Source organism: Canis aureus, chromosome 17 (assembly GCF_053574225.1).
Source record: "Canis aureus isolate CA01 chromosome 17, VMU_Caureus_v.1.0, whole genome shotgun sequence".
Lineage (NCBI taxonomy): Eukaryota > Metazoa > Chordata > Mammalia > Carnivora > Canidae > Canis > Canis aureus.
This window is the reverse complement of record NC_135627.1, coordinates 58,301,657-58,324,517: the sequence shown is the minus strand read 5'-3', so window position 1 is coordinate 58,324,517 and position 22,861 is coordinate 58,301,657. Positions and strand designations below refer to the sequence as shown.

Genomic DNA, 22,861 nt, shown 5'->3' with positions numbered 1-22,861 from the left:
ACATGATATTATACATAGAAAACCCTAAAGACTCCATCAAAAAAACTGTTAGAATAAACAAATTCAGTAAAGTTGCAGGATACAAAATCAATATACAGAAATCAGGTGAGTTTCTATCCATAAATAATGAATTAACAGAAAGAGAAAATAAGAAAGCAATCCCATTTATAATCGCATCTAAAAGAATAAAATACCTAGGAATAAATTTAAGCAAGGAGGTGAAAAACCTATACATGGAAACCTATAAGACATTGATGAAAGAAACTGAAGAAGACAGAAATAAATGCAAAGATATCCCATGCTCATGGATTGGAAGGATTAATATTGTTAAAATGTCCATACTACCCAAAGCAATCTACAGATTCAATGCAATCCCTATCAAAATTCTAATGGCTTTTACACAGAAATAAAACAAACAATCCAAAAATTTGTATGCAACAAAAGATTCCCAATAGCCAAAGCAATCTTGAGAAAGGACAAAGCTGGAGGCATCATACGGCCTGATTTCAAACTATATTACAAAGCTACAGTAATGAAAACAGTATGGTACTGGCACAAAACAGACACAAAGATTGGTGGAACAGAACAGAGAACCCAAAAATAAACTCATGTATATAGTCAATAAATTTGTGACAAAAAAGGCAAGAACATACAATGGGGAAAGGACAGTCTTTTCAGTAGACAGCCCTGGATAAAGTAGATAGCCACATGAAAAAGAATAAAACTTGACCACGATCTTACACAATACACAAAACATGACCCAAAGTGGATTAAAGACACTGAAACCATAAAACTCCTAGAAAAAAACAAAAGAGATAAGCTCCTTGACATCAGTCTTAAAGATCTGATATTCTGAATCTGACACCAAAAGTAAAAGCAACAAAAGCAAAAATAAACAATTGGGACTACATCAAAATAAAGAAGATTCTGCACAGTGACAAAAACCATCAACAATACAAAAAGGAACTACTAAAATGTTGTATGTCAATTATACTCAACAACAACAACAAAAAAAACCCTAAAAGTGAAACAATTATAATACCACTACTAAAATAAAAAGAATCTCATATTCTCGAGTAAAAATTATTTTCAATTAAGAGTTATATTGGGATGTACATTATCCTAAAATACAAATAATAAAGATAAAACTAAGATTTGAGTTTGGTAGCATTTCTTAATTTCAAACTCTGCTTTCAAAAAGTTAAGAATTATTAAATCATTTAGCTACCTCTTCAGAAACACATGATAAAGAAATGCTTACAAAAGAAGTTTCAATACATGAATCATATGGGGTGGGGCTATATGGTAATAACTAAAATATATCACAAGATTACTAAAACGCATATTATGATATATTAAAATACTTGTAATTGATACTATAATCTATTAAATAAATTAAAAACCTGATTCTCTTCAGCTACAACCAAAGGTTGACTTTATTTTTATAATATTTAGAGATCAAATACCTTCAAAATACTATTAACTTTGCAAAACTAAGAATAATTTTCTTTGAAATCTGAACACTGTCATTAAAAAATTTCACATCCTATAAAATCAATAATCCTATCTACCTAAAAGAAAACAGCACATGTATCATAGAAACAGTAACAAAAAAACACTCCCTTTCATAAGGTCATTGTTACCAAAACATCCATTTAAATGTTTAGAGCTTCTAAGATTTTACTTACAAAAAATAAAGACAGCATTTATTTAAAAAAAACAAAACAAAACCCTGAATAAAAAAGGAAACTCAAAGAAAAACTTACTGATCTTCAAGACATGCCCACTCTTGAGAGAAAGCAATCTGCAGTCTACGTGAAACTTCAGTTAAGCTGTTAAACTTCATTTAATGTTAAACTTTACATTAAGCTCCAGAGAATGCCTTGGAGGCAGAATTTCCTGCCAAACTAAAGTACTTCAAAATAAAAAAGAGCTCCTATATCCTCAAAATGTTGTAGGAAATATTCAAAGTTTATTTGAGAAGAGAGATTATGGGGATAGTGTTAGGGGTAGGGAGAGAGGGGGCAGGGGCGGGGTGGGTGGTGGGAAATAAACCATAAGAGACTCTTAGGGTATTAAAGAGGGCACTTGTTGTGAAGAGCACTGGGTGTCGGATGTAAGTGATGAGTCACTAAATTCTACTCCTGAAACCAATATTGCACTGTATGTTAACTAACTAGAATTTAGTTGAAATCAAAACAAAACAAAATAAAACAAAAAGGGAGAGAGAGAGAAGAGAAGAGAGAGATTATCATTCTTACAACTTCTATCATTTTCCCTTCTAAAAGTTCTAAGTTACTGAGTAGCCATGTTTGGGAAATATTCTTGTGCTCCAGATAATACATAAATAGAAGGAACTTGATGCAATTTGGACAAACAAAATCAGTTCTGAGCCAACACAATTATGAATACGATGACAGAAATTACTTTGCTAATTCCTGGGGGGCATATAAACAAGAAGAACAGAACATGACAAAACCATAGGCAGGTTATGATATTAAATAAAATGTTAACTACACAGTTATTGGAATAAGCCAAATTTTAATAATTCTCCTGGCCTTATCCAATTTCCATGGATAAGGATTTCATGAGTCCTAACTCTCATTTGAATTTAAATAAGGAGTGAAGAAGCAAGCAAGTAACACAGATGCTAGTTTTCATTATCTTTTCTCTCTCCCTTTTTTGTACAGCAGGGGCCCTTCAGATACCAACCACTCAGGTCTACAGACGTAGCAAACTGCAATGCACACAAGTCCAGGCAAGAAATGTAAATAAAAATGGGCTGAATATAAGAAAGACTGTAGAGATGTGACAAATGTTAAATCCTAATATCACATTCAAAGAAAAGATCTTAAAAGCAGAGAGAAAAGATACAAAACAAACCAACAGTTAGATTCACAGATTTCTTAAATAGCAACAAGGAGAACCAAGAATTGTATATTACCTACAAATATCTAAGAGAAAGAATCTAGAACTGAGATTCAGCTAATCTATCTTACAAAAAACAAGAATAATACTTTAAGACAAAAAAACCCACAAAACAAAAACCTTGTAAGTTCACTCCAAACTAATCCTCACTAGAGGAATTATTAAAGTATGTAACTGAAGAAAGAAAATGAAATCAGAAATGAGGTCTAAGTTGCAAGAAAAAATGATGAGCAAGGCAAAAAGCAAACAAGAAAAAAATCTAAAAATAACACTACCAAAATAAAACAATAGTATCCATGATTAATCTGGAGGGTTCAAAAAAGCAAGAAGTAAGATGATAGACAAGGACATGTCCATTGGGAGATTTTTTTTTTAAATCTCAGTATTTTAACTTTACTTTCAAATTTCTTTGTGAAGATAACACAATAACAATGTTTCACTTATGGCTTACATTAAAATAGGAAATCAGATTTTCTGATGGTTGATCACTTGCTGAATTTAAGATCATCATTAATTGTTGGATAGTATTCATTACGGTCCTAGAGAAAAAAAAAGACAGGAAGAAATATTAAGCAGTGAAGGAAAACAAATAAACAAAATGTTTCTATTTCACAAGTTAAATGAATCTTTCAATCTCACTATTTCCTAATTATCTTTAAGAAGTTCTCTGAAATAAGACTTTACAAAACCCTTCATTTACTGTTGCTTACAAGGAATTTCATTTTATTTAAAGAACATGCTCCATAATCACTAAGTTCATAATTAAGGAACTGACACATTTATTTACTAATAAAACTACTTTAATAAAACATTAATTGGCCAAATTAATATTTTAAGAAGAAAACATATAAACTAGTATCAAAATGATAATTTTAAGAAAAGATTGCTACAATTAAATATTAAAGTTTTTCAAATAAGTTTATATACAGTAGGATATACCATAATTCAAATGAAGAAGCATGTGACTTTAACAGAGGTCTTCAGATGAAAGCATAATTTTAGAAGTCATCACTGTTAAAGCATAAAATAGGGTCAGTCCCTTAAGATTTATTTAATTCTGTAATTGTGTGTGTGTGTTGTAGAGTGAATTATAATGTTCAAATTTTGGAGTAGCAGTACATTGCTACGGTAGGTACTGTTTATTGATGCAAAGAACTATAGAATGTTTATGGCTGAAAGATTCTTGAAATATTGTTTACCAAACATGTTCAGTGAGTATTTTCTTTTTCTTTTTTGTGACTTCAGTAAAAGTTAGAACTGATGTCATTTGCTCAGTTTGAAAAAAGAACTTGTCTTTAAGTTTTCAACTTCTTTTGGTGAAAGTTTCCATTTAGGAAAAAAGATGACAAATATCCCTGATATTTTGGTATCTTCCTTATTATTAAACCAAACTATTATATCTCTCTCAACTGCTATTTATACATTCTCACCTTTCAAATAGGATTGCTTCGATAACTTGTACGTCTCCTAATCCACTTAAGCCACAATGACTAAAGCCACAAATAACTGCTGACACCAAAAGATCTTTCTCACTTGTTCTGATACTTGATTTCCTCGAAGCATGTGACACTCAAACACCTGCACTTTCCTGGAAATTCCCTCCCTCGGTCTTTTTGGCTTCATTCTCTGGGCACCCCCCCTCATTCTCCCTAACTTCTCTCTAGCACTTAAATGCTAACACTCTTTAGGGCTCAGCCCTTAGGCAGCCATTCTTGCTACTATACTTTTACTTCAGGCAAACTCATATATTTTTATGGTTTTAACTTTCCCTGATTATTCTCAAATCTGTAAAATCCTTATGTCCTACTACTTAGTACTTCTTCATGTCCCATAATGCCTCACAAATAATATTCTAAATATGAATTCATCAAATATTTATCAAATCTATTCTTGTCCCCAGTTCAGATCTTCAGCATTTCTCAACTGAATCACTACAATAGAGCATTCCAAGGATTCTGACTATGTATATGGTAGTAGGGTCTAGCTAGGCATGTATAGTTTGGAAAAAAACCACCTCCTTAGGTTACTCTAATTTGCGCCCTTGGTTGGTTAAGAACTATTGTGACAGACTGACAGGTCTATTTCTCACCATGTCCTCCTCAGTCCATCCCCTCACAAACTACTACCACATAAACTTTCAAAAATCAACTCTAATTTTATCCTTACTCCAATTTAACACCTGTGTATGGCGAAAGGCCAAATCGTGCACAAGCTGAAGTCCAAACTTATCAGCATGGCATATAAGTCCCCTTCAGGATCTAGTATTCACCTCCACTCCTGTCATTTCATCCTGCCATTGAGTGAGTTAGTACAGAGCTGCTAATCATTCCCCAGACACATCATTGTTTTATATTTCCATGCCTTTGCACATGCTATTCCTACTCCCTAAAATGCCAATCTCTTGTGTCTGTTTCAAAATTCAGTTCAATAAAGTCCTTCCTATGCCATCTCATTAGTTTGTCAAAAGTTTATTACTCTACTTTACACTTACACAGAATTGTATCTTTATGTCTGCATAATCATTTGAAAAATATTACTAATTGCCTACTATGAACCATGTATTACCCTAGGTACTATTAAATGTTGAACAAAAAAGTCATGGTCCACATGGTATCAACCTTAAAGGCTATTATGGGTACTGGCAAAAACAGGCAAACACACAAATTAATTTTTAATTACAAATTATGATATACACTATGAAGGACTAGAACAGTATACTATGAGAAAGAAGAATAAAGAAAAATACCTCAGAGAGAAATCTTTTAAAAAGGAATATTTGTGCTGAACCTAAAGGAAGAGTAGTTGTTGGTAATAACAGAAACAAAAAAAAGAAAGAAGAGTTTCAAGAAGAGGGAAAAGCAAGTGTGAAGGTCCTCAAGTACAAAAGAAGAGCTTCGAGCATTCAGGAAACTGGCCAGTACATAATGAGCAGGGAAACAAGATGAGGTTAGAGGCAACAGTAGCTCAGTCATATAAGGTCTTGTAGGCACTGTGAACCAGTGTGTATTTCAAATGCAAAAGGAAGCAGTCAAAAGTTTTAAAAGCAGGGTGAACATGATCTGACCTACATTTCTAGAAAATTATTCTGGGGCTCTATGGAGAATATATTTGGTGGTGAGGAGAGGGGAACAGCGAGGAGAGTAAATGTAGCAAGATCAGTTAGTAGGCTACTGCAAGAAATCCAAAACAAAGAGAAAGAGATTCTGGACAAATGTGGTGAAGAGTGCAAATGGAGGATAGGAGATGGACTAGAGGTATTTTAAAGGTAGATTCAATAAGACTTTATAAATGTGGAAAGTGAGGAAAAGGACATTAAAAGGGTTCCAATCCTTCTACGTTGCATGCAGAGCAAAGAGTGATGTATCTTTTCTTTTTTTATTTACTGAGATGGAGCACATTCCCATTCTAGGTTATATTCCTTAAGTACAGACAGAACTAGGTTTAACAATCATATCCTCAGCAACTAGTAAAATATCTGGCAGACAAAGAGCACTCAATATATATTTGTTGCATGTACATACAAATATATAACAGAACAAATGAACAAACCCAAAGTACTATAAGGCATTGAATAAATAATTATAATGAAAATCAAAAGTAAGAAAATTCATACCTAACTGGAGTCTGTGGAAGAATCACATTTACCTCTTCATCAGAGTTACTTTTTTGTGGTGTTCTCTGCATTTCAAAACTATATAATGACAAGCAAAGTCATTCAGATTGAAAATGCACAATCTGAGCCAAAAAAGCAGTATATTTTACTTGTTGCCTCATACCATCATACAAAATCTTAAGTCAATTACACAGGTGATAGGAAAACAGATGATTCAAAAGCTGCTTAAATAAATAAATTTTACACTTTTCACCACTGTTTTTAAATTGGATTTCTTCCACTAGGTTTATGAAAAACAGGTGCACCAATCATTAACAAATTTTTAAAAATGAAAGTTAGATGCTATCTCTAGATGTTAGATGGCATTACAAACCAAACTGTTCAGTATTTAGAAATATCAAAGCTTGAGGTGTTCAATCATTATGCCTTCCAAAAACTTTACTTTGACTTAAATAATAACATTTTAAAAACATTTTGTGTTTAACCAACAAATTGTATATATTTTCAGTTACAAATTAAAGGATTTTATGGTAAAGACATAAAATTAAACATACTTATAATCATTTGAATTTTTTGTAATTACTCTTAATCATTCCTACTTTATAATTATACATAATTCAAGAGAATACACTTTCATATTAACATTTAAAAAAAAAAACAAGAAAATAATAGTTTAAAAAAAAAAAAGCGTGAGGCCAAAGAAAGAGACTACCACTTAAGTAAATTACTGCAACAATTTTCTTTTAGTATATGTTTTAAAATTATATTCAGCTTAATAAAAAAAAAGTTGCTATAGAGAACAATTCAGAGAAATTCTCTATTTATTAGTACATTATATGCTTAGAATACTGTTTACCTTATTATTAGCTTTACAGAAAGGCATGTGAAGTAACTTATTATAAATGAAATTTAAAGATGATGAAGTTAAACAAAAACCTATGTAATCTATCTATATTAAAATGAACCTATCGCCAGGGAAAAAAAAGAAAAAGTACCTGTCTGTAGGATCAATCTGAAGAGTTTTATCATGATCCAGAAATAATCTTGCATCAAAATCTTTGTTTTTAAGGTAAATCTCTTCATATTGTCTAGAGAGACTTTCCACCTCAAAAAAAAAAAAACTGATGATTAATTAATCTTTTTGTATCATTACATTTTCCAATCCACAGAAGTACAGATGTAAAGAAATCTTTGTACACACTTACTTTTATAATATACACAGTTCACATGCAATAAAAATAAAGCATATCTAAGTGACATTAAAACTTTCCTATTTTTTAACTCCAATTTAAAACAGATTTTATGCATGCACCTCATTCATTAGAATTTTATGTAGACAATGACCACCAATAACACAAAACAGTACTGAGACAGACTCTCAGTAAGACAAAAATAGGTGATATTATAACCACTTAATTGTCAAGATCCTCCAAACATCCTACATATCCCTCACTGTTAATCCTCCACTATGCTTATCAATCTAAAAATATTTTTGTTTTTTTTATTTTTTTAAATTATTTATTTATTTATTCATAAAGACAGAGAGAGAGAGAGAGAGAGGCATAGACACAGGCAGAGGGAGAAGCAGGCTCCATGCAGAGAGCCTGACATGGGACTTGATCCAAGGTCTCCAGGATCATGCCTTAGGCTGCAGGCGGCACTAAACCGCTGCGCCACCGGGGCTGCCCTAAAAATATTTTTCAAAAGTAACAAATCCTCTTGATTATATATTCTGCTTACCTTTTCTAAATCCTTTGATGCACTCTAACTTCCTTTAGTTAAGTATCTTGGGCAAGAGTATTAGCCCAATTAACACATTTGCACAATGTATTTCTAATCTCAGATACTTCTTCATTTGCTAGAATCTGTAATTCTATCACAAGTTCTGATTCATAATTTTCTAATCATAATTTTAAAACGAATGCCCAGTGGACAACTATATTTGGCAGACTTCTGCTATGACTTTTAAAGTCTGAGTGTTTCTAACCTTAGAGAACTCAAATTGTATTTCAAAACGAGTGGCAGGAAGAAATCTAGTTAAATGTAAATTTTTTGTCTATTTAAGGTTTTTAGGTAGAACAGTTATTCATGTTGATTAAGTTTAATCATTGTTCCTGCCTGATCTTAGTGAAGCACTAATTATCAATCACTTATTTGACTGGCAGCTATTAATGCTATATGAAAAGTGCTAGTGTAAATGTAAAGTTTATCTTAAGATTTCTAATAAAACTAATCCACTCTAAAAGAAGAAAAATTACAATGTGTCCCCAAGATTCTTTACAGTTGTGAACAGCCTATTTTTTTTTTTTTGGTACATCAGTTGATAAGAAAACTCCATAATACACTTGGCCTCTTTACTTGTCTCTAGTTTATCTTACCAGTCTTCTGCCCTGCATCCCAATCTTAGTGAATTAGTTGGAGTTCACTGAAGAGACCACACTATCACATATCACTGTCCCTTTGAATCTATTAATTTCTAATACTAGAAATGTCATTTCTCATAAAGCTACTCAGCTGAGAAATTACACCTCCAAAGTTTTCCACAAAACTGATCTGCCCCACTTCGGATTAGATGGCCTCCTCTGAGATATCACAGTGATTTGTTCATACTTCTATCAGACTCGTGCAGACTCCTGTAGTGTCCCATTTCTGTGTCTTTCTCCCACTACCACCTTAATGACAGTGACTGAGTTAAATCTCTTATGAATAATATCTAGCACAATGCCTGGCATATATTAAGCACTCAATAAATAACTGTTGGATGAATAAGTTTATTAATTCAAGGACTAGCCACCAAATTGGGTCACAGAATCAGCAGACTAACCGACTTCATGTCTTTTGGTCTTGGTAACTAATGCCAGGTGCTTCTAAAACAGTCGTTTATCCCTGAGTACTTGTTCTTCATCATTTATCTAAGCATCCTTTTCTCCACATACTTCATCTTACCACAAAAAGTTCTCAGTTGTTCTGTTCTCATTGAAGAGCAAGACATTTGAGGCAAAATGTGAAAAGAGACAGATGGATGGCATACCACTAAGGTAAAACATTTCTGCAATATAATCACAGCTATTTCAACAGAATTTATCTTTAAGTAGTTTAAAATATTCAAAAGAGATGCTCCACAATACAGTAATGCCAATCATGTTGAGGGCATCAATCCATGGATCCTACCTATGCTTAAGGATGTGTACCAAACTAGAATCAAATTTGTGCATATTTTGTTATACTTAACTATAATGGCATTCAGAAATTCAAAAACCTACACTAAGATTTTTGAAAAATTTCAGTAGAAATCAATTCCTAGTGCAAATTACAAATGGTGCTTATTTATATATCTGAATATATATATATATATATTCAAAAAGTTTTTCTATTACTTATATAAAGTTAGTTCACCAAAATTCTACTTAGGTTTCTTTTCTTGAGAAAAAAAAATTTAATAAAAAATAATTTTAAGAAATTAGCTACTTCTCCCTCCCAAAACGCATTAACTTTTTACTAATTAAGTTTCTTTCAGATTACCTCTGGAAGTCCATTAGAAGCTACAATTCCAAGAGAATTCATAAAAGGTATGAAATTTTTGAAATAAACATTTTTCACCTGAAAAAGATAAAGTTACAACATAGCCATTAAAATAAAAAAACTTAATCTGTCATTATTAACACTAAAATGAAAGTGTTAACTGACTACTGATCAATGACATACATTGAACCTAACGATGCTTGTTTATAACTCAATTATTTACTTTTTAATTATGTGAGGCAGATTTCAAGTCTTAGAATGGGAGTAGAGAATTGTTAATGAAATAGGATTTATAAGAAGAAAATCCATTGAAACCAACTTCAATATTCTATATTTAAAAGATGATGAAAAGATGGCTTGAAAAAATTAAGCAACTTGACCAAAGTTATACAGCTAGGAATGGGGAGAGCTAGAATTAAACCCAATTTATCATCACAGGCAAGACTCTTCTTTAGACTGTTTCCGATTTCTTCCTAAAGCATATTTTTAGGCCACTTCACACTCATCATCTGATAGCTAGCTTAGGAAATATCAAGTCAATTATTTTAGCATAAATTCAGGAGAATAACCTGTTTCACCAGAAAATAATTTCACACACTAAAGAATACCCAGTAATTCAATTCAAAATCAAATAACAATATTTTGTAGAATGATGCAGTTTCATACAAAAGCACCCTACATTTATTTAACACGGATAATAAAGGCTGTAATCAGGAAACCTGAGTCACATTCCTGGCTAAAAATTGCTATACTGGCAATGTGTTACAAAATTGTGTGTGTGTGTGTGTGTGTTACAAAATTTTAAACCACTTATTTTCACTTCCTTTTACAAATTTGAGGTCTACATTTATTAAGGTGGAAATAATATCAGTTTATATCTTCAACCTCATAAATATATTGCAAGAATTAGACTTCTGTAATACTAATTTTGTTTTCTGATTAACTCCCATTTAACTTGAGTATTTACAAAGTGGGTATTTCTACTTAACCATTTAGTGTTAACTAACCAATAATTATATAGCCATAAATGTAACTAACCAATAGTTATATAACTAAAAATGCTATATCTAAATAATCAAGTGTCAATTAATATCAAATACTACCAAAGTTTTTAATCAGCTGTACTTTAAAAATCATTCCTATATTCTAAATTACAAAAAGTTATTTAAAATGAAAAAATTTTAAATGGCTTAGGCCTGATTTTAGAAATGAAATTTAATAAGTAGTTTTGAAAGCCAGAGGATTAATAACCAGGAATTAGAAAACTGCATTTATATATATTCATTATCTTGAGGGAGTTAGCAATAGACTGGATTAAAAAAAATATTTCAACTACATTTTTCAGCTTATTAGCAAAGATTGTCATTATAGAAAAGTAAAAAAATAAATATAGAAGTATAAAGCTGATAAATCTATAACCATAGGTGTATAGCTATACCTTTATTAAAATAAACAAAAGGCACAGTGCTAACATTAAGATAGCCCGATAAACCACTCTAATACTTCTTAAACTAGATTTTGAGATCATACTCCATTCTTTCCCAGAGTTGACAGAAAAATTTCAAAGAAGCGACATCTCATACAACTATCTGGTGGTAGTGAACTGTGGGCAATATAACAACCTAGGAGAGAAACAGCATAGCAGACGGAAAGGAACAACTGGTAGCAGGTTTCCCAAAGTCTAGCCCTGTTAGTAATTAGCTATCAGTCTCTAGAAGCTCATTGACTCATTACTACAAGGAGGCTGACTGAGTACATGATTCCTAGGATTCCTTCCAATTCCAACACTCCAGATTCTACGAACAAGATAAGCAATTCCAGGGTGTTCATGTGTATTTTCTACCAGCCTTTAACATCTACTGTAATATTTGGAAAGGGCGTGTAGGCTGAACAGAAATTTAACGTTGATATTACTTATCACTAAACCAAAACACCAGGGTTTTCTTAGCAGGGTATTTTAAAACATTAGGAATCATCAGTAACCACAGAGGAATCAAAGAACAAATTCATTTGAAAACTACTGCCATAATGATGTATCTTTCAGTGATTCCTGAGTAAGGGAGCTACCTCTCTTTAAAATCAAAGTAAGTGAATATGAAAAATAAATTTTTTTCTAAATATTTTGCTGCAAAAGAATTGGCACTAATTACAAAAGCAAGCTTGTCATGAAAGAAGTATATACTGATAGGAAGAACTTACATCTAAATCTACTTCATTTTAAAGAAATCATGAAGTTAAATTACCTCATCTATATTACATTCATGTTCTTTACAGAGAACTTCAATAATTCTTGTATCATTTTCTAGTTGTTTTGCTATCCGTGCACTCCTGTTCTGACCTCGCCTTGGTGTTCGAGGTGAACCATTAAAAGGTATTACAGCTGTTTCTGTAAAAATGGTAAATTAGATAAGAACAATTGTACATTCCACTGTATAAAATAATGAAGTATTCTAACTTGGGAGATCAGAAATAATCTTAGTAACATTCTGCTACTTTTATTTATTAGGCTTCATTAAAAGGCTAACAGTTTCATCTATTTATTGAATATCTATTTTAAGTAATGTACTGATAATAGTTTTTGGCATCCCTATTCTCTTCTACCCCCAACTAGTCCAAAAAAGAAACTATAAAATACTTAAAGCCTGATAGGCAAATATGGAGAAGGCAAGGGAAACAGCCAACTTAAAAACTAATTCTAAATGTATCCTATACTCAGTCTGTAAAGAGGAAAAAATCTTTTCTATCTTGAAGAGTCTTAAAAAGAATAAGTATTTATGGACTCAACTGCTAGACATAGTATAAAAATAAATAAATTTTTTAAAGTTTGAGCAAATACAATAAATAATGTTTTTTTAAAAAAGTATGTAAATATTATAATATAATAAAGGGTGATTTAAAAAAATCTCCTGTATTACTTTGAGCATTCCCAGTTCAAACTGAAAGTGAATCCAGCTATTAAAGAGGTAACAGATGACTAGATATGAAAATCATTAACTGCCTCCAGGCCTGACCAACAATTTACAGAATACAGCAACACACTAAACTATATAAAAGGATGCAATCAGAAAAAATTAAACCACAAGAAACTCCACAGAATAAACTACCTAATTATTTAATAAATAAATTATAAGGAAAAAAAGAGAAAGATGAATGGAGAAGGAAGTTTTTTAAAAGTCTCCAAAGTATATCAACCAATCATAAGGTAAAGATCTTATTTAAATTCTGATTTAGCCAACCTATAAAAAAGTTTTAAAATCACTTTTATAAGACAATTGAAAATCTGGACACTAACTAGGTATATGGTGGTACTAAGTTAGGAAACACTATTAAGTGATTCTTAGGTGTGATAATGGTAGTTATTATGCTTTTTAAAAAGACTGTTTTTGAGGTACATACTAAAATTTATAAGGATGAAATGGTAGGCAAACATGTGCTTCAAAATAATATAGTTAATGCAACTGGACAGCAGATGGGGCTACAGACTGACCAAAGTTATATGCTGAAGGTGGTAATTAAGTACATGGGGGTTATTATACTATTGTCTACTCTTATATTCACTTGAAATTCTCCATAATAAAAAGTTAATTAAAAGTTTACCTTATTCAATTTATCACCTTATCCTGGTTTCTCTTTAAGACAGCACTTGGAGAATTAAAATGTACTTTCGAATAATCCGAAAGAACAAAGCCTGTCAACCTAAAATAATATCTGACATCAACTTACTAAATTTGTAACAATGAAAAAAAAAGTGAGAGAAAAAATATCATCTTGACAGACTCAGAAATTTTTAAAATATATTTGTTTTCTATTTTTTTTCTCCTGTTTTGTATGTGGTTTCTGCTACTGACCTTTTCCTGTCAAACCATATTCAACACATTTTCAAAATTCGGCTCCAGACTTCATTTTTTCATGAGGTTATTGTTCAAGAAGATTAATTAGGCTTCAGCTTTTCAGGCATTTCCAAAAACACTGAGACTTCATGTTTTGAATTGTCCTCTATTATTTTTAGTATTATTAATACTTTAATCATTTTAGGACCAACGGATCAGTTCAGCTTTACTTTTTACATTTCTCTGTAGTATAAGTGATTTTGAAATTCTACTGTTGATGCCACCAAAAGAAACAATGCCATTTTAAGAGGAATATACTCATCTTTCCTTAACGCTATCTATTCCAGCAACAGTTGTTTTTTTATTTTTTATGTTTCAGTTTTTTTAGTAACAGTTACTTTCATTTAAAAACACTTCCCACCTCATGACCCAATAAGGTAGATCAATTACAATTCACATGCAAAAAAAAAAAAATTTAGTCACATAATAATCGTAGCATCCAATAACACAAATTAGGTAATCTCCTCCTGCAGAATGAACTACTCTTTCTCATGAAGTTTCACTCCTATCTCTGTCTTACCTCTTAACTTCCTCTTTACTGAGAATATCCTACCACAACTTCCCCTAACACCCAAATGCTATCTACTCTTCAACACTCAGTTCAAATCCACCTCTTTTATATGATCTTCCTTGGTCTTCTCCAGCTAAAAATCTTCCACACTTCCTGAACTCTCATAGTATTAATGTACTTTGGCCCAGACTACTTACTGATGACTACCTTACTTGTTTTATCTCTACTATTATATCTTATACTACTTGAGGGCAGAGTCCATGTTTGATTTATTTTTTATCATCCCTTCAGCTCTAGAAGCATGTTTTGGTCCTAGTCAACATTAAATAAACAATTGTTGGGTGATGATGTAGGAGATGCATAAATTATGTACAATACTTACTGTATGGTTCTTTAAGCAATGCAGGAGGTGAGAGTTTAATAAAATAGTCAAGGACACAGAGCATTAACTGAAATGAGATGACGAGATCATCCTCCATTTGTAACACTTCCCCTGAAAATAAAAGAGGTTTATAATGTAAAGTAACAGATTAGAGATTGAGATTGAGATGTTTAAGTCAGGGAGAATTGTGGGTATGGGAATATGCACATATTGATTTGTTCCAGAATCGCTAGAGGCATGTTAAAGAACTTAAAATTTTTTTTTGTTTTGCAAGAACTCAGATTTGAAATATATAAAAATACACATACAAATATATGAACTTATGAAATTATAAATGAAGCATAAATCTACTATGAGAATTTTACATCTAGCTATTATTATTATTATTATTATAGTTCATGCCCTATGTCTACATTCATTTTGGTTTTTGCTTATTTTTATTTTTTCCTTAAGAAAAAATAAAAATAAGATTTTATTTATTTATTCATGAGAGACACAGAGAGAGGCAGAGACAAAGGCAGAGGGAGAAGCAGGTTTCATGCAGGGAGCCCTATGTGGGACCCGATTCTAGGACCCAAAGGTCACGACCTGAGCCGAAGGCAGATGTTCAACCGTTGAGTCACCCAGGCATCCCAGTTTTTGCTTTATTTTTTTTAATTTTTATTTTTTTAAATATTTTATTTTTATTTATTCATGAGAGACACAGAGAGAGAGAGAGAAAGAGGCAGAGACACAGGCAGAGGGAGAAGCAGGCTCCATGCAGGGAGTCCAACGTGGGACTCGATCCCGGGACTTCAGGATCACAACCACTGAACCACCTCAACCACTGAACCACCAAGGCAGACCTCAACCACTGAACCACCAAGGGATCCCCAGTCTTTGCTTTTTTTAAACTTATTTCCAGTTTTGGTAAGAGCTATGGAATTTATTATTTCTGAAAATAATTTTTTTAAAGATTTTATTTATTTATTCATGAGAGACAGAGAGAGAGAGGCAGAGGGAGAAGCAGGCTCCATGCAGGGAGCCCGGAATGGGACTCGATCCCAGGTCTCCAGGATCACGTCCTGGGGCTGAAGGCAGATGCTCAACCACTGAGCCACCTGGGCTGCCCCTGAAAATAATTTTTAAGTATGATACATGGTAAGCTTTAGTTCTATTTATTTATGAAGCTTCATATTTTTTATTTTAACCCCTTCCAAAATATTACAATAACCAAAGCCATAATGAGCTAACAATCAAAAAACAAAATTAGCATATAACTGAAAAGTCATCTATAAAGTAATTATTTAGCACAAAATCCTATAAAGTTAATACAATAAATACACAACTAGAAAGCTTAAGGAAATAATTGCCTATAATACCTGAGGAAAAAAATAGGGTAGGTATGCAAATCATGATCAAATACAGCGATGATATATTTACTTGTTGTTCTATGCTGTGTAATATTTTTATTTTATTTTTTTGTGTAATATATTTTTTTAAAGATTTATTTATTTATTCATTCAGAGAGAGAGAGAGAGACAGGCAGAGACACAGGCAGAGGGAGAAGCGGGCTCCATGCAGGGAACCCGACACGGGACTCGATCCTGGGTCTCCAGGATCACGCCCTAGGCTGCAGGTGGTGCTAAACCGCTGAACCACCGGGGCTGCCCCTGTGTAATATTTTTAAAAGAAGTTTAATTTGGCTCACTATTTTCTTGGTATCTGATTGCTCATCCATTAATAATCCAAACAAATACTGAAAGTATAGAAATTATGTGAGAAAACAGATAACCCTGCATCAGGTAGGTTTTTTAGGATCCATATGTATACTGCAAACATATTTGTAATAGACTTAGAAATTATTAAGAAATACCACAGAGGTAAAGAATGATTAAGGACTTGGGAGTTAAAAATAGTAGGGTAAAGTCATAGCAAAGAATTGTCCTCCAATACCCAATTAAATAAAATGAAAAAAATGTACTAAGTGACAGTAACAACATCAAATTTGAGAGCTATTGATTCAGAGTATCCTCACCTTCTCTTCTAACTTGGAGGGAGTAGAAATTGCTAATGATGGGATAAGGTAAAGCAGAAGAAATAAACAAAAGCTAACTTTCTGACAAACACAGAGATTCTAGTGTGCAATGCTGAACTGGGGACCAATCCAAATCCCAACACAATCCCACTATGGAAACAGGATGTAATTATCACTAGAAGTGTTCTATTTTAGAGTTCATTTTAACAAAAATCTTAGAACGACAGACTCATATCATTCCAGATGAATTCTCCACTTTCTCTCTCAACTTCTGACTAAAAGTATAATAAAAAGCCTGTACATGCAGGGGTGCCTGGGTCGCTCAGTCAGTTAAGCATCTGCCTTCAGCTCAGGTCATGATTCTGGGATCCTGGGATGGAGCCCCCCCTCCCTCGGGCTCCCTGCTCAGTGGGGAGTCTGCTTCTCCCTCTCCCTCCCCCCTGCTTGTGCTCTCTGTCAAATAAATATAATCTTAAAAAAAAAAAAAAAGGCTGTACTCATTTTGTAGCTCTTTAGAAAACACAATCAGCCAAAGATAAAAATGCAAAGTGAGTGAAAAGAGATTTATTCACACTACATCAGAGAAAACAGAACATCACATACCAACCACAGTAGAGAAAGTAATCAGGTCAGGGCTGCCCACATAACATGGGGGGAGGGAGTAACATGGGGAGAAGGGAGTAGGCGAGAAGCACAGCGATTATGCAAACATACTACAGAAAAGAAAATATAGAGTCACAACATACAAAAGGAAAAAGTCAGAGAAAGAACGCAATCTAGAAGATAATCTATCAGAAGAAAATGCCCTAGGACTCCTTGCACTAAGAAATAAAAAACGAACTGTATAAAAACAACAAAAAGCTAAGGAAAAATGGAGAACCAAGTAACACCATTAAAATATAGTTTAACTCAAAACAGAAGAAAGGCTTGAGACAGAAACAGTTCATAAATAAGAAAAAGACCAAAGAACAGAATAATAAGGGAAAAGAAAGTAAATATGGAGGACAAAAACAATCCAACATAAGATAGTTAAGTTCCTGAAACGTAACAGAATAATACCTAACTGAATAGAACAATATTTTAGGGGCAGCCCAGGTGGCTCAGCAGTTTAGCGTGGACTTCAGCCCACGGCCTGACCCTGGAGACCCGGGATCGAATCCCACGTCGGGCTCCCTGCATGGAGCCTACTTTTCCCTTGGCCTGTGTCTCTGCCTCTCTGTCTCTGTCTCTCTCTCTATGTGTCTCTCATGAATAAATAAATAAAATTTTTAAAAAAAGAACAATATTTTAAAATGCAGTGTGTTAAGAGTTTTTTGAAATGAAGAGCAGAACCTGCAGTTTAAACAGAGGTACCGTGTTAGAAGAAAAATATGGAATAATAAAATCAAGAGCTATTCTAGTTAAGGTACTGAGCCTCAAATTTTAAAAAAAATCAAGTACTCAGAAAGTGAGTGAGGTGGAAAATTAAAGCTAGTCTCCTATTTCTCAACAGCAATGTTCAATGCCATAAAACAGTGTCCTGAGGAAAACTCGTATGACACAAGAATAGCATAGACAGCCTAGTGGTCCTTCAAGTATAAAGACTACAGACATGATTCATAAACATGACAAATACAGGGAATATAGCGCCCAAAACCTTTTTTTGAAAAATTCCTTCTTGGTAAAAACCAGCCAGCTAAAGATGAATCAAAATAAAGAACTCAGAAATGGAGAAGTTATAATAGACGAGTGGTGATAAGCTTAGAATCCAATGATATACAGAAGTGAGACTAAACAGGTAATTATAATTATAGAATGGAATATAAATGTCATTATCATTGGTAATGTAATGATAATAAGCAAATCTGAAAGTGGGGGATGGAGAGGTAACAGGAAGAGTGGTAATACTGTACTAACAGTCTTTTTCTTCAAAGCAGATTAATATAAATTGCTTTATGTCAAAACATAAACTTAAATACAATAAAGATTCTAACCTTAATTTTTTTAGTAATGCTTTTTCATAATCTTAGAAAAATATTCTAGGAAATAATACTGTTTAAGTGTCAAAACACTGATCTAAACTTAAGTAATTCCTCCCATTTCTCTTGTTATTTTCTTCTGTAAAGTTTGAGTAAAACTATATAAAATAATTTATTACTTGAATTATGTATCATGAATATGTATCATTTTAATAAGAAGAGTAACTTTTTTTAAAAAAAAGGAAGAATAAAAGGATATTAAAAGCAGAAATAAAATTAGAAATTTCCAAAGTTGCTTACAGTGCCAGAATTACAAGAACTTATTAATAGGTAACAAGCCACACAGAGGATTGGGGGGTGTGGGGGAGTAACATTAAACTGAATAACAAATTTTGAACCTAGTCCAAAAGAATTTTTTTACATTTGAAACATTAACATGTAACAGACATAGTGACTTTACCTTTAGCTAGTAAAAATGTGATCCAAGAAACTTTTAGCACCAACACAGAGTTTATTTCAGTAGATATCCTAGTAAACAAATAGAAAGGAGAAAAAAAATTATTCTGACAGTTTTCCAACTATCTTTTTTCCTTTTTTTACATTATAGGCCTAAGTTGATTGCATAAGAAAATACAATCCATTTTAAATGCACAACTTCCACATTAACTCAAGTTGCCTCAATTTAGTGTTTTTACCAAGATATTTATATTTAGCCCATAAAGCAGCATATGTTTTATAAAAGAAATATTTAATATTTATATTCTAATCTAAAAAGATGCACAGGAAGTGGTATACTATGATGTACTTGGTTTCTAATTAATACTTTTCTGCTCTTTTCTAATTAAAATCAACACTTAAGCAGAAAAATACAGGTTTGGGTGACTCTAGTTTACCAATTTAACACTATGCCTTGATAACCTGTTGGTATTAACAACTGGAATAAATTAATATAATTAATAAACTTATAATTTCCCTTTGTATCTATCATCTTCAATACTACTAGTTCAGTGAGGCAGAAAATCTCATATACTACTCATTCTGTTTCCAAAGAAAATCTCTAGAGCTCTTACTTGGGTATTCTATTGGAGTATATATCATACATTTAAATAAATAATTTGGAAATTTTAATATACACTTTCACATTTAGTCACACACAAAAACTATGCTCTCAGTCTTAATAAAGTACCAATAACAAACACTAAAAAAAGGTTAAGTCAGTGAATTTGCATGTTTCCCAGAACTGGTGATATGTTGCACTGAATCAACTTCCATCCTATTAGTTCTCCTTGTAGTAAAGGGCAGATATTTCATATCATTTTCTTTGTTTAGAAGATAAGTAATCTGCATAGGGTTTAAATCTACAACCTTAATTTATGAAGTAGAACGCTATAATCAATCAAACTAACCCTGGCATTATCAACACGTTTGTGATTTTTCCAGAAAAATCTTTTAAGAAACCAAAAAGATAAAAATAACATGCTCTGAACTACTTACAAACTGCTGGGTTGTGTCAAATATATAAGTTCACATGTCCTAAAAGGAAGAAATAATTATATTAACATTATGGCTTTTTTAAAAGTTACTTTTAAATTCTTTTCATAATTTAGGGATCAATTTTATCATGCTTTATTCATCTTATTTCAAGAAATCTACATTTTAGGTGCACCTGGGTGGCTCAGTCAGTTGAATGTCCAACTCGTGGTTTTGGCTCAGGTCCTAATCTCAGGGTTGATGGATGGAGCCCTGCGTTGGGTTCCAAGCTCAGCGGCAAGTCTGCTTGGGATTCTCTCCCTCTTCCTCTGCCCCTCCCCCTACTCATGCACACACTCTCCCCAAAATAAATAAATCTTTTTTAAAAAGTATACATTTTAAAGACCAAAAAAGTATAGCACCATTTAAAAAGTTAAGGTAGCTTTTTTCCAATACATGACATTTCACATATCATTGTAATATCTAATTACAAAAGGACTGGATTCCATATGTGCATTTGTAACTCAGAATACATTTTGTAATTAAATCTTCATCTAGTGAGAATCCCAGAACAGGTCATAAAAGTTTATTTAACTATTAGCCTTAATAAAATAACTGTTTAAAAGTATTATAAAGCCTTTGTTTAGGACAATGGCATAGTAAGAATCTCCATAGATCTGCTCCCCAGTGTAATAACTATAATTGGTTGAAATTACTTAAAAAATCATTTAAAGTCTCTAGAAATTCTAAGGGCATAAAGCAAAAAAAGGAAACATTTCTTCAAGAAAATCTACTAACTCTTGGCAAGTTCAAAAACAGTCTGTGAAATTCAAAGCAAAACTCACTTCCTCCACCCTTCCAGTTCAGCATCATGAAGCTCTACCTTGGGCAGGTGCAGCCAAGACACAGGACTCCCTCTCTCCCCAGCTATCAGCCTAGGACTATCACTCTGGGAAAGGAAAGTAATGAGCATTTCTATTTACTCCCAGCTTTGTGTTGCAGAAAGTCTATACCAGGCTAGAGGGCTCCCTTCCTCCACTTAGCCCCACTCATAGGGCAAAAGTTCTATCACAGGCACAGCAGATCAAAAATACGGAGGCCTTGACTTCTCTTACCCCAATTAGTTCACAAGACAGAGGTTTCAGACATGAAAGGCAATTTGCAAAGACCAAGGACTATTACCTCTTCCCAGTAACACTCTTAAAGCAAAAGTGACATTCCAAGAGAAGAGGACACTGTTCCCATTCTGATCTCCTGAGCAGTGACACAGAAAAGATACCTAGGGGAGAGGCAAGTCTTAACACACACACCCCTTCTTTTTTAAATTCAAGAGACATCAAGAATGTGGAGGGGAGGGAGAGTAGAGGAAGAAGAGAGGAGAGTTGAGCACGGAGCCCAACATGGGGCCCAATGCTAGGACCTCGAGATCATGACCTAAGCCAAAGTCAGACACTTAACTGAGCCACCAGGCACCCCAAGAAAAAAAGAGTTCTAAGCTCTCTCCAAGGGAATTAACTTCATTTGGAACACAGTGTGGGGACTTTCAAGTCTAAGTGCTATTGAAAACAATGGAAATTTTGGTGATGAGCAAGTTAAGAGGAGGCTAGTAGTTCTATGAAAGCAACAAGCTAAATTCTAGACCACCTAGGAGAGAACCAGAGGAAGACTCAGCTAAGGAGAGCTCTCCTGGAAAAAAAACAAGCCTCAAGGCTGACGTCAAAGAGTATTCTTGCAAAGGAAGCCAAATTTAATTGGATCAGACTGTGAAGCAATTTGAGATGTAGGATATTGTCAAAAATAGCAAAACAATCAGTCACCAATTAGTGGAAGGTAACAGCTAGGTATTAACATGAGATCAGGAGAAAAGACTGTCAAAGAGAACCCCTTGAAAATGACTCACCCCAAAGTGGCTGCCACATGCCCAATGGCTACACTGAAGAGCACTATCACAGGCTACACACTATGGGACAAATAGACTTCACTAAAATAATACAGCGAGGCCACTATAAACAAACAACCACAACAGAAAGCCCCAAGAGAAAGGAGAACCAGTACCTAGACTTACTATAGTGTTTTCAAAATGTTTTTAAAAATAAATGAAATATGCAAAGTTGGAAAGTATGAGGGAAAAAAACAGGCAAAAGAAACTGCATTCAAGAGAGCCCAGGTGCCAGACATAACAAAGACTTCAAAGGAGCTATTGTAAATATATCCAAAGAACTAAAAGTAACCATGCTTAAGGAAGAAAGATATTCTGACATTGTTTCATCCAATAGAGAATATCAATAAAGAAAAATTATTTCAAAAGACCCAAATGGAAATTTGAGTTGAAAAGTACAGTAACCAAAATGAAAAATTCCCTAGATGAGCTCAACAGTAGATCTGAGCTGGCATAAGAAAGAAACACCAAATTTGAGGATAGGTCAAAAGAGATTATGTTGTCTGAAAAACAGGGGAGGGGGAGAGAAGAAAAATGAAGAGGTTTTCAGAAATGTGGGATGCCAAAAAAATACATCAACACATGTGTAATGTGAGTACCAGAAAGACAACTGGGATGGGGGAAATGTTGG

General features: G+C 33.1%; 1 protein-coding gene and 1 long non-coding RNA gene across 4 annotated transcripts in view; one reads left to right on the top strand and one right to left on the bottom strand.

Annotated features, from left to right (window-relative positions):
- The window catches only part of LOC144288082 (uncharacterized), a 120,499-nt gene that overhangs the window by 9,888 nt on the left and 87,750 nt on the right, over window positions 1-22,861 (top strand). Inside the window, exons 3-4 of the long non-coding RNA XR_013356028.1 lie at window positions 10,049-10,110; window positions 12,370-12,434. This is a non-coding gene — a long non-coding RNA (uncharacterized LOC144288082). The remainder of the gene's footprint in view (window positions 1-10,048; window positions 10,111-12,369; window positions 12,435-22,861) is intronic.
- Window positions 1-22,861, bottom strand: part of RB1 (RB transcriptional corepressor 1) — a 144,810-nt gene that overhangs the window by 81,661 nt on the left and 40,288 nt on the right. For 2 of the 3 annotated variants that reach the window (XM_077855718.1, XM_077855719.1), the window contains 8 exons: window positions 20,316-20,354; window positions 19,282-19,349; window positions 14,847-14,957; window positions 12,307-12,449; window positions 10,064-10,141; window positions 7,537-7,646; window positions 6,542-6,619; window positions 3,380-3,467 (listed from right to left, as the gene is read on the bottom strand). In XM_077855718.1, coding sequence (XP_077711844.1) covers window positions 3,380-3,467; window positions 6,542-6,619; window positions 7,537-7,646; window positions 10,064-10,141; window positions 12,307-12,449; window positions 14,847-14,957; window positions 19,282-19,349; window positions 20,316-20,354 — 715 coding nt within the window. Of the gene's footprint in view, window positions 1-3,379; window positions 3,468-6,541; window positions 6,620-7,536; window positions 7,647-10,063; window positions 10,142-12,306; window positions 12,450-14,846; window positions 14,958-19,281; window positions 19,350-20,315; window positions 20,355-22,861 lie in introns of those variants that run through there. The other variant, XM_077855721.1, reaches the window with a different exon arrangement.